Below are 12,324 nucleotides of genomic sequence, written 5' to 3'. Positions count from 1 at the left end.
TATTGCTCTTTGAGGTTATACAAATGCTTGCCTCAGGGTCTTTGAAATGTATTTATTGAAGACATTGTAGCTCCCTTAATTTTCCTTAATTTTTCTTTTCACTTTGACAGGTGAAGATATTGACCTTTTTGATAAGAAACAATTCAAAAGTTCATTTAAGAAAATTCTTCAGAGAGCATTAAAAAATGTAAGATTAAAATCTTTCTGAACTTCAATGAAATTTAATTCCATGCATCTGTGCTACTACCTTTTTTTATTTGTAAGAATTTCAATTAATAATATTCCATACTATTCTAGTCCATAACAAAAAAAGAACTTTTTATTATGCAAACTTTCCTTTCCACTCACCTCTCTCTTTAAAAAAAAATTTTTTTAAATTGATTTTAGAGAGAGGACTTAAGAGGGAGAGTGATAAAAAAATATCAGTGATGAGAGAGAATCATTGATCAGCTGCCTCCTGCATGCCTCACACTGGGGATCAACCCACAACCCGGACATGTGCTCTGACCGGGAATTGAACCGTGACCACCTGGTTCATAGGTCGACGCTCAACTGTTGAGCCACATGGGCTGGGCTCCCCTCACCTCTCACTTCAAGGGCAAGTGCTTCTTTCTCAGGAGCAGCCCCATCCAATAGAACTCTGCAATGATGGGAATGTTGTATGTTGGCACTGTCTAGTACACAAGCCAATAGCCACATGTGGCTACTAAGCACTTGAAATGTGGTTGGTGTGTCTGAGGATCTAAAATTAATTGATCTTATTTAGCTGCAGCAAATTTTACTTAAATAGCCATGGGTGCCTAGTGGCTCCTGTAATGGTCAGTGCAGCTCAAAAGCACCCACAGAATCTTTCTGCCATTCCATTTCCACAAGCACCACCTTATTGTCGTAGGTTTGGGCAATCTCTCCTTCATTCTCTTTCTGCATTATTCTGTCTTAGTCCTCCTTACATATAAAAACATGCCAAAAAATCACATTTGCCATGCTATGGCTGTCCTCCTTAGAGTAGTAGTGTTCCCTCTTTTCTCATACACAATTCTTTGATCTTTCCATTTCTTTACCTCATCCTTTGTAACTTGTCATTCTTTCTATGTATCCACTTGTCAGTGAACATATTTTCTCCTTTCTTAAAATGACCCTTCTTCATGTGCTTTGAACCCATCTCCTACATCCTCATAGGGCCTACATCTTGGTTTTTCTCTATTCTTTCACATTCTCAACCCCTTCATCTACTGATGCCTACTCTAATGCATATAAATATGCCCAAGTCCTAGTAAAAGTACATCCAAAATCTTGGAAGGAAATATTTCTTGTCCCTCATGTAGGAGTCCCTCCATCACCACCCCTTCATTTTTTTCTCCAGCAGGAGCACTGACTTAACCTGAGTGAGAGCAGCAGCCTACAGGGGCACCTGTTCTGGTCTGTGGCTCCAGGGCCCGGCTCTGCCCTTGCAAGGGAAGCCACCCGGAGTGATTCTGCCAGCGGCCATGTGGGTTTTATTGTCCAGAGGGCCACTTGTCTGCCAATATGAGCCAGTCATATGAGTTTCTTGGTAATATGAGTTATATGCTGGCCTCCACCTGCCAACTCTTGACTTATTTCTTATTTGTTCCAGAAGGATATTGTTCCCCTTCAAAGACCTCCCCCCAAAGACCGTTAGACCTCCCCAAAAAGATGAACGGGTAATCCATCCTCACTGGCGTCATGCTTAAGCCCCTTGCTCTCTGGCTACTGCCCTCAATGCCAGTTTAAAACTGAGTTATTTTGTTTTGTTTTTGTTGTTGTTTTTGAGAGTGCATTAAAGCTGGGGACAGTGAACCAAAGAAGGGCTTAGAATAGAAGAAGCAACAGGAGAGCCTAGACAGGGCTGCTTTGGCTCTCTGAAAAGTCAGAGAAAAAGGGGCCTTGGGGACAGGTTCAGGAGGTTAGTCCAGGATGGGCTGCCGCTGCCCCTTGCTCCCTTGGTTGCAAGTCTCATGGGGTCCCTTAGAGTTTAAGACCTGCACGCCTAAGAGGGAAGAAAAGTGGGGGTGTGCTCCCGGCAGGGAGAGCGCTGGGACTGAGTTTTGAAGGGCAGTGGTTCTCACAATGTGATCCCAGACCAGCAGAATCAGCATCGCCTGGGAATGTGTTAGACATGCAGCTACTTGGGCTCCATCCCAGACCTACAGACTCAGACACTGTGGGGATGAGCCCAAGCCCTCTAGGTGATGCTGATGCCCGATGAAGTTTGAGAACCTCCCTGTTGAAGGGTGCCAGTGATATAACAAAACTAGAGGCCCGGAGCACGAAATTCGTGCACGGGGGTGGGGGGTATCCCTCAGCCCAGCCTGCACCCTCTCCAATCTGGGGCCCCTTGAGGGATGTCCGACTGCCCATTTAGGCCCAATCCCTCTCTTTGTTTTCTTTATACAAAGCCTTATTGGCTCAGAGTCCCTGGCCAGCTCTCCATAAATATTGTGGATTTATGGTTGGGACCCTCCTGGAACGAGCCTTTTTGTGAGGCTGAACATGACTGGCTAACTTGTTTTTGAGAACCACTCTTGGCAGCGTTCCCACACTACTTCACCCAAAACAAGAAACAGCCCAGGGGGCTTCTCTCTTGGCGCCAGTTCAGAATTTATCTGCTTCCTTTACAGTACCCTTTCCTCATTCAAGGCCTCTTTTAGGAACTTCTGTTCTCTGAACCCCATGCCTCCTGCCCCCACCATTCCAGGAGAAAAGAGTCGAAAACGCTCATATTTCCTCCTACTTTAAAGCCCGCGTATTTCAGTTGTTAGATTTCTTCTCTTTTTATCACTGCCATATTCCAAAAGCTTTTACCTCCTGAATGAACCTCAGATAGACTAGCAGAAGAGGCTAGGCAGCCTTGGGCAAACTACGGCCCGCGGGCCGGATCCGGCTGTTCTATCCGGTTCTCTTGCTCTCCCCTCCGCTCCTTTACTTGGAATTTATATTAGTTCACACAAACACTCCATCCATGCTTTTGTTCCGGCCCTCCGGTCCAGTTTAAGAACCCATTGTGGCCCTCGAGTCAAAAAGTTTGCCCACCCCTGGGCTAGGGGAACAAAGGAGCTTTATTATGGGACATATGAAATGTCAGCTAGAGACTGATGTGCTGTGTACATGACAGTTTTAGATGAGAGGGATGTACAAGTAAAGCTCCTGTGTCGTCTTGTTCATTGTTCCCCTGCTCTGAGCTGGGTGACATGTCCTAACCACTTTTCTCAATTGACCAAGAACTTCCAGCTGGTCTTCACTCTCCTCCTCATCACTTAGCCAGCGAATGGATAACCCCACTTTCCCAAAGGCTGATGATGGTAATGTCATGCCAAGGAGCATCTCCTGGTACTCAGGATTGAGGAGTGATTCACTTGCTGCTCTAGGACAGGTATCTTAACCCTTATTGTGCCAAGGACCCCCTTTGACCATTAGTAAAGCTTATAGACCACTTCTCAGAAGAGTGTTTTTAAATGCTATAAAATAAAATAATAGAATTACAAGGGAAGCCAATTACATTAACATACAGTTATTATGGTATTAAAATACTAAATTATGATATAGTACTGTATGTGTTTCTTTATTAATACAAATAGTCCCATGGTGGGTCTACAAACAACTAGTTTCAAAGTAGTAATGGGTGTAAATGATATTTTTTGAGGCATCTGCAATAATTGTAATGTGATAAAAAAATTGGGAATTTCTGTGAACAACAAAGTAACTGGTTCTAAAATTCTACTGTTTTGTTGCCTGCCTTCACAATTGAAGGAGATGATAATTTTCAGTCGAAATGAGTGCAAATAAAGATATAATCTCACCCCCGCCGCCCCCCCCCCCCCCCACAAGTTCATAGATGCCCTGAATTCTAACTATGGACTTCAGGTTAAGAATTCCTTTCCTTGAATCAATTGGGTAGAAAAGCTGGTGTGAGAAGGCACAGGAATGCTAACTGGAGAGTGATGGACTGAGCCTATAGTTCAGGGATTCAATCCAGACCCAGAGAGAGAGAGAGAGAACTATTCAAAAATATAAAGTTCTTGAAAGACTTACAAAGAAGAGACAAACAAAAGAAATGTTTCCGTTATAAACACATTTATTCTTTTTTTATGCTTCTATATCATGTATAATAATCTCTGTGTAAAATATGTAGGAATTCTGTGTTGTAACCTTCATTTGATTTGTATATTAAAGTTTATTATAATACTAGAGGCCCAGCACCCTCTCGCAGTCAGACATCCCCCAAGGGGTCCCAGATTGCAGAGGGTGCAGGCTGGGCTGAGGGACACCCCTCATGCACGATTTCATGCACCAGGCCTCTAGTCCTACATAATAAAACCCTAATATGCAAATCGACTGAACGGCGGAATGAACAGTTGCTATGACCACCAGGGGGCAGACACTTGATGCCCTAAGTGGTCAGTGCACTCCCACAGCTGGAGCCCTGCTCAGCCAGAGGCCAGGCTCATAGCTTGTGAGCACGGCAGTGGCAGAAGCATCTCCTTGCCTCTGAGGCAGTGCTAAGGAGCAGTGAGCCCAGCTTCTGGCTGAGTGGAGCTCCCCCTGTGGGGGTGCACTGACCACCAAGGGGCAGCTCCTGCGCTGCTCAGCCAGAAGCCGAGCTCACAGCTGGTGAGTGCAGCGGCGGTGGAGGGAGCCTCTCCCGCCTCCACTGCAGGTGGGTGGCAAGGAGCAAGGGGTCCCGGACTGCGAGAGCACCGGACTGCAAGAGGGATGTCTGACTGCCAGCTTAGTTACCTAGTTAAGCTTGAGCATTATTAATCTGAGCTATCATTTGTGAAAAATGCTTTATCCTGGCTATAACAGGATGATAGCTATTGAGATATTTCCTTTGTAAAATAATATAGGTCAGTGGTCGGCAAACTCATTAATCAACAGAGCCAAATATCAACAGTACAATGATTGAAATTTCTTTTGAGAGCCATATTTTTTAAACTTAAACTATGTAGGTAGATACTTTGTTATTAACTTAATTGGGGTACTCCTAAGCTGGCCTTTGCTAAAAACTCAAGGGGCCAAAAAGCTGCATGTGGCTCGCGAGCGCAGTTTGCCAACCAGTATAGGTGTATATTTGGGCCCCACCTCTTCAGGTATCTGAGGATCCTATCTAATAAAGAGGGAATATGCTAATTAACCATCACTCCGTCACAAAGATGGCTGCACCCACAGCTGAGGCCAAGTTCCCATAGGAGCCTTAACAAGCAATCAGCAGAGAACTAAGGCTACACCCTCTCCTGCCCCCGTGGGGCTTGACAGGGGACCTCAGGCTGTGTCCCCCACCTGGCAGGGCTTGACAGGGGATCTCAGGCCACGCCCCCCACCCAGTGGGGCTTGACAGGGGACCTCAAGGTGCACTTCCCATCCTGGTGCTGGGCTAGGGGACCTCAGGCTGCTCCCCTGCCCCAGCGCCAGGCCGGGGGGCCTCAGGCCACGCCCTCCACCTGGCAGGGCTTGACAGGGGACCTCAGGCCACACCCCCACTAGGTGGAGCTTGACAGGGGACTTCAGGCCACGCCCCCCACCCGGCACCAGGCTGGGGGACCTCAGGCCGCACCTCCCGCCCCAGTACCGAGCCAGGGGACCTGAGGCTGTGCCCCCCTGCCTGGCAGGGCTTGACAGGGGACCTCAAGGTGCACCCCCAGTGCTGGGTCGGGGGAACTCAGGCCGCAACCCCCGCCCAGGGGGGACCTGAGGCTGCAACCCCCTGCTGATGGGGCTTGACAGGGGACCTGAGGCTGCGCCCCCCCCCCTGCCTGGTGGGACTTGATGGGGGACCTCAAAGCATGCCCCCTGACCCCAGTCTGGGCTGGGGGACCTCAGGCCACACCCCCTGTCCTGGCGCCAGGCCAGGGGACCTGAGGCTACGTTCCCTGCCCGGCAGGGCTTGACAAGGGTGGGACTAGCCAGGTCTGGATCTATCCCAATGAGGGGGGGTGCTGGCTGGGTCTGGGTCTCACGTGATTTTGAGGCTCATGTTGGTGGGCGGGGACTTGACTCTGGGTCCCATGGTGTGCCCCGGACTCTGACAGGAGGAAGGTTTTCATATACATTTTACTAATTTTCTTTCATCTCTGACACTTCTATTATAGAAAAAGGGCAAATAGCAATATTAAATTATTTCCTCTAATAAATCCTCTTATAATGTGCACGAATTTCGTGCACCGGGCCACTAGTCTTGCTATAAGAATGTGAGATGGAACACCTGGAGGCCAGCTGTTCAGAATTATACTGATTCTGTGGGCATCTTTTTTTTTTAACCCATTGATTTTTTTAACCTTTTTTGGATTGTATATAGACCCTTATGAAAATTTTGATACGTGATACAGCATGTCTCTCCAGAAAACATACACTTAGATATATATACCTAACTGTGCATCCAATTCAGGGAGGTCACAGGCCTCTTGGAGCCCTCATTTAAAAGATTCTCATTCTGGGCTAGAGAGACCACTTGAATATGCTGAGTGCTACCAGTTTTCTCTCTCTAGTTAAAGTGTGCCCTCCATATATTTTATTTAGTCTTGATTTTACAGGTGTTTTTACTTTGGTAATGTGACACAAAGAGGTTATTGAGAATAAGATCCTATCTTCCACTCAAGGCAGTAGTGGTCCCCTTGTTGGGACCAATCGCTGTGCTGCTCGCTCAGGGAAGGTCAGACAGTTACGCACCCTCCATGCCCAGGACTGGGGAGGGTTCCTTGTCTCATGCACCAAGGGGATTTGGAAAAGCAGCCAAATAAAGAGTGGGCAGAATCAAAGCAAGTGCCTTCTTAATGCCAGAGTCACGTTACAACCAGATTACTGGAGTAAGTAAGGTATAAGAGGGTGGGAATAAAGAGACATGGGCCAGCCAAGTACACCTGTCTCAAGTACTGCCTTTGAGGGTCTGAGCTCCGAGGGAAAGCTGAGTCAAGGGGAAACTAATAATCTAAGAGTAGGATACTGAATTCCAGATGAACTGATAGTCATATTTAAAAATTTAGAAAGGTCTACATTTTATTCATGAAATGGAAACCAAATAGAATTTCCTATTCTCACCACATAACTTTCCTTTAGAGTAATTTGTGGCATCTCAGCTAAATGCATGAAAGCATTAGGATTAATATATTTTTAAGCCTATACATATTAGTATATATTTTAATGTTGCTATTAAATTTAATAGTGCACCCTAGGTCTATGTTCCATGCAAAAACAGGCTCCATTTTATAACAGATAAGTCATTTGTAAGGCTGCCTTCATAAACTCTTACAGGTAGAGGAACAGTTTTTTAGGACAAGCCCAAGAAATTATTGAAAAATTCTGATATCACACCGTGATTGTAGGTTTTTAATTTTTTTCTTCCAAACGACTTTGCAAAGCAATATATGTGTCTGCAAAACAAGCACAAAATATTTTCTCAAAGATTCCCAAAACACTGTAATGAAAAGTAGGAGAAAAGACTGTGTGGAAGATTACAGTGACATCCTTCACCCTTAGAAAGCACATGTTGGCGCTACAAGATTTTACTTAGGAAACTTAAATTTTCTTTTTTAATAAGGTATCAGTCACCTTCAGGGACGCTGAGGAGAATGCAGTATGGATTCGAATTGCCTGGGGAACACAATATAAAAAGCCAAACCAGTACAAACCTACTTACGTGGTGTACTATTCCCAGACTCCGTATGCCTTCATTTCTTCTTCCAGGCTGAGGAGCAGCATTCCCCTTCTGGGTCAGGTATGGAACCAGTTACTACAGCTATAAAATTGTATTATCCTATCTCAAGGTCTATGTAGGGTTAAGCACTATATGTAAAATGCCACATGTAATTCTTGATTTCCTAAAATGAGGAAGTGTGGTTCTTCTGCATATGGGAAAGTGGTATAAGCATTGGTTCGGAGCTCTTCATTATTGTCTTTTAATCTAGAAGTAATGCATATTTAATGTAAAAATTCAACCAACACAGAGGTCTTTAAAGATTAACCCTTAGTCTTTTAAAACTTCATATCCTTTTTCCCAATCCTATCTACCCAAAATTATTACTAACAGCTTTGTTATTTCCTTTCAGATGTTTTATTACAAAAACCAGAGTAGCATAGCATCTGCCATTTGCTTTAACATTTCCATGTGTTTCCATATGATACACCTCACTTCTTTCTGACTGCATAATTTGCCTATTAATGAACATTATTTAATTTGTAATCATTTTTCTTACATTCTGTGCACAAGAAGGAGCCTCTACTCACAGCCTGCTTCTTGTTATATCTCTGGCTTCCTAGCATCTTTCCCCTAAATAAGTCATCGCTACATAGGCCTGGCAACTGCTGCTGTTTTCACTCTCCATTAATATTCACATCTACAGTGGCACCTCAGTTAGTGCCAGAGCTGCCATGTAAGCTGGTTGTAGGTGAGCAGCTCCACCATCCAGGCTCCATCATCCTTAGTAGAGTGAGCACTCCACAGTACGGAACTAAGAGCTATAGGATCCTAGTGGGCAGACTTGCTTGTCATTTAAATTCCTTGGCTGTTTACTGAAATGGCAGAAGGATTTCTACTGCTGCATGCTTCTACTTTCCTTTAACACAACTCTGCTTCTTTATGTTTGGGATCTTTTCCTCCTTAATATATAGTGATTGTTCATCCACTTACAGTCAGGTGAGTCCACCCTGCCACAACTAGTTTAAACACTGCCCCACAAGCTAATGTTTATTTCCATTGTGAATCTTAAGGCAAACTTATCTCTACCCTCTAATTCCAGGTAAGTATTTTATTAATCCTGTTTCTGCCTTCTAACTTGTTTCCCCAGCTAATGGGAAGCTTTTATAAATTGCACTTTATGTACTTTTTTCTTCAGTATTTGTCCTAAAGCATACATATTTGCATTTTAGTGTGGCAGTATCATTGTAATATTAGATGACTGGTATTCTAAAATGGTAACATTTGAGTATTCATTGTTTATTCCTAAGTCTGAACTTAATTTATTATAAATCCTAACTTCAAATAGGAACACAGTTCTAAAAATGGTACAAAAGAGTTTGCATTTATGAGAATTTTAATGCCATTAGCCTTTTTTTGTCTTTTAAAAAAGCTGAGTAACAGGACTTGAGATTATATTTTTCTGGGTTTCTTTTCTAGAGTAGAAAGTATTCACTTATTGCCACTCTTAATTTTACTTTGACAAATATTGTAAATACAGGAATAGACACAGTAATCCTAATATTCTTTCTAATTTTCACTTTAAGGCACTGACAGTTGCTAGCAAATACCATCGGATTGTGAAAATGGACTTCAGAAGTCGATATCTGGACTCTCTTAAGGCTATTGTTTTTAAACAGTATAATCAGGTGAGCCCATCAGTGACTGTTTAAAGTTAAGTCTCCATTTTCTCTTTACAAGCCACTGAACAGGTGGGAAAGTTCACCTACAACAAAAGGAGATTCCTTCAGGTACTACTGAAGCAGAGAAAACTTTCAGTTAGTTAACGTTAAAGGAAACAAAATAATGAAATGCCTCATTATCACCTCTTTATAATCATATTTTGTGTTTCATACTGCTCATTAGTTATGGGAGTCTGTAAGATCCCAGTTTCCAGATCAGCTATTCTAATTAGAGTTTATTTTCTCTTTAGAATAACTTACTGCCTTTTTAAGCTAATTACAAAAAAGTAATTCTACTACTCTCTTCTATTATGCAAGAGAGAAGTAGAATTAATTTTTTGTCCCATCACTCCAGTAGGTGATACAGGGGTTAGAAGTAAAGGAAAAAGCATTGGTTTATTAAGTCCCGCAATATATTTATTTATTAAAATTATTTAAATGCATCGTTCCCTTTTAATTATAAGAATGGATCTGGCCGTACTCACAGGTTCAAGGTTATTTGCTCCTGTGCATGGTATCTGTGTGCTCATATGTTCAGACTCCTGTAGGTGGGTCATTAATGCCTTATGTATATATTTGAGCTCTTAGATATATTACACAGGGTGGGACAAAAGTAGGTTTACAGTTGTTAACATGGAAAATAATACAATGATTAATAAATAATACAAGACTAAACTGTTGTGTTTTAATACAATTGTAAACCTACTTTTGACCTACCCTATACTTATATATATCATCTGTTTTACATAGAAAGAAGTGATGGCTCTGCAAGCCCTCTAAGGAAAACAAATCTAACATAAAGAAGTTAGATAATGATTTTTCTCCCATAGCAGTCCCCTCCCCTCTTACCAGCCACATTCCCATCAAATTGCTATCAATCGTTCTGCTCTGACAGTTGCATTCCAAGGAAAATACACATTGCCAAATACTTAATTATAAAAACAGTGGGTTTATGCCGAAACCGGTTTGGCTCAGTGGATAGAGCATCCGCCTGCGGACTGAGGGGTCCCAGGTTCGATTCCGGTCAAGGGCACGTACCTTGGTTGCAGGCACATCCCCAGTGGGAGGTGTGCAGGAGGCAGCTGATCGATGTTTCTCTCTCATTGATGTTTCTAACTCTATCCCTCTCTCTTCCTCTCTGTGAAAAATCAATAAAATATATTTTTAAAAAAATAAAAAAAAATAAAAACAGTGGGTTTAGTGGGGGAAGGTCAGGGAAGGGATTTGAGAAATTCAGACTTTTAGTAGGAAAATTATTTTTACAAAAGGAATCTCAGTGAGTTTTTTGGGGTTATAAAGACATAGCATAAAGCTAAAACTTCACATTGCAAATTCTGCCCTGATTTCTCTAGCTTTTGTACTCACCACCTATTCCTTCCAGGTCCATTTTTATGATAACAAAGTATAGAGAGAGCTCCTCAGGCAAAACAGCCATGTTGCTGGCCCTAGATGTCTCTGCCAATATCCTGCTCTAGGAGAAATGCTCCGCTCAGCCTGGATATGGCCTTAAATCTCTTCTTGTTTGAAAAAATAAATATAAAATATGAGCCCTGGCTGGGGTGTGGCTCACTGGTAGAGCATTGGCCCAAGCAACGAAGGGTCTCAGGTTCAAATTCCCAGTCAGGGGCACATACCTGGGTTGCAGGTTCATTCCTGGCCCCAATCAGGGTGTGTACAGGAGACAACCAATCGATATGTCTCTCTCACATTGGTGTTTCTCTTTCTCTCCCTTTCCGTTCCTTCTACTCTCTTTAAATATCACTGGGGAAAAAAATCCTTGGGTGAGGATTTACAAAAAAAAAATAGATAAAACTTGACATACTTTTATGTACTAAAACAAGTAATAGCTGTACTTCAAGGTGTTAAAATCAGGAAAACATTCACTTTTTTCTTTTTTTTTCCCTAGACTTTTGAAACTCACAACACTGCTACACCTCTACAAGAAAGAAACCTTGGGCTAGATATAAACAGTATGTGTGTTTTAAAATAAAAACTGAAATTTGAAAGTATACTTTTAAAAATGAAAATTTTCCTATCTCTTAGCAATGAGTTGGCAATAAAATGAAATGGTACAGCCATTCTGAAACATTTTTATGGCTTTCCAATGGCATAGGAACTGCTATTGATTTCATGTTAAGTAAAGAAAGCAGGATGGAAAATTGTATTTTATAATCCCAGTTTTAAAAATATACTTTTTATTTTCTAAAAAAGGGCTACACAGGAATATATAAAATGATAACAGTATTTATTTCTGTGTGGTAGAATTATGAGGGGGTTTTATTTTCTTTTTTTATCAGTGCTTTCCAATTTTTCTACAATAAGAAAATATTACAATCAAGAGAAGAACCAATAAACATTATCTTTAAATTATACAAGCAAGTTGAAAGGTTAGGAATTAAAAGGGGATAATTTAAGGATGAAATATATTCCTAACAGCTCTTTTATTTGAAATCTTCCATCTGTAGTGGATTCAAGGATCATTCATGAAAACATAATAGAAAAAGACAGAGTACAAAGAGTGACTCAAGAAATTTTCGGAGACTATCCTCAACCAAGACTAGAATTTGCACAATATAAGGTAGGACATTGCTGTAAACCACCTATAGTTATCAATATTTTCTTAAGAGAACAAAACATCTAAGTGAATGGGTTCTAAGAAACTTTCTTACTCATTTGTCACTTTAATTTTGTATAATCAATTTATGAGTTAAAATAGAATTCTCTATACTATTTAGTAAGTTTCTCTATTAATAAAGAAGACCTTTGGAAATTTTGCATTTGCCTTTTCATTTCATCTTTCATATTAATTCAATTATATACAACTGGCTGTGAAAAATTGTAGGCTATACCTTTCTAATCCATCCACACCTAGAACAATACTTACAATGCAGTGGGTGCTTATAAAGACTTGTTGAATAAAAGTGAATAAATAAGGCATTATATAGTCCAGTTGGT

At 41.8% G+C, this 12,324-nt stretch overlaps 2 protein-coding genes across 2 annotated transcripts in view; one reads left to right on the top strand and one right to left on the bottom strand.

Moving 5' to 3' along the window:
* The window catches only part of LOC308236213 (COX assembly mitochondrial protein 2 homolog), an 86,643-nt gene that overhangs the window by 30,368 nt on the left and 43,951 nt on the right, over nucleotides 1-12,324 (bottom strand). The gene's annotated exons all lie outside the window — the stretch shown is intronic.
* The window catches only part of CENPN (centromere protein N), a 30,867-nt gene that overhangs the window by 13,858 nt on the left and 4,685 nt on the right, over nucleotides 1-12,324 (top strand). The window contains exons 5-9 of the mRNA XM_080645640.1: nucleotides 111-187; nucleotides 7,553-7,729; nucleotides 9,235-9,336; nucleotides 11,276-11,339; nucleotides 11,835-11,947. Coding sequence (XP_080501766.1) covers nucleotides 111-187; nucleotides 7,553-7,729; nucleotides 9,235-9,336; nucleotides 11,276-11,339; nucleotides 11,835-11,947 — 533 coding nt within the window. The remainder of the gene's footprint in view (nucleotides 1-110; nucleotides 188-7,552; nucleotides 7,730-9,234; nucleotides 9,337-11,275; nucleotides 11,340-11,834; nucleotides 11,948-12,324) is intronic.

Source organism: Plecotus auritus (genome assembly GCF_963455305.1).
Source record: "Plecotus auritus genome assembly, chromosome: 10".
Taxonomy (NCBI): domain Eukaryota; kingdom Metazoa; phylum Chordata; class Mammalia; order Chiroptera; family Vespertilionidae; genus Plecotus; species Plecotus auritus.
This window is presented reverse-complemented; position numbering and strand designations above follow the sequence as displayed.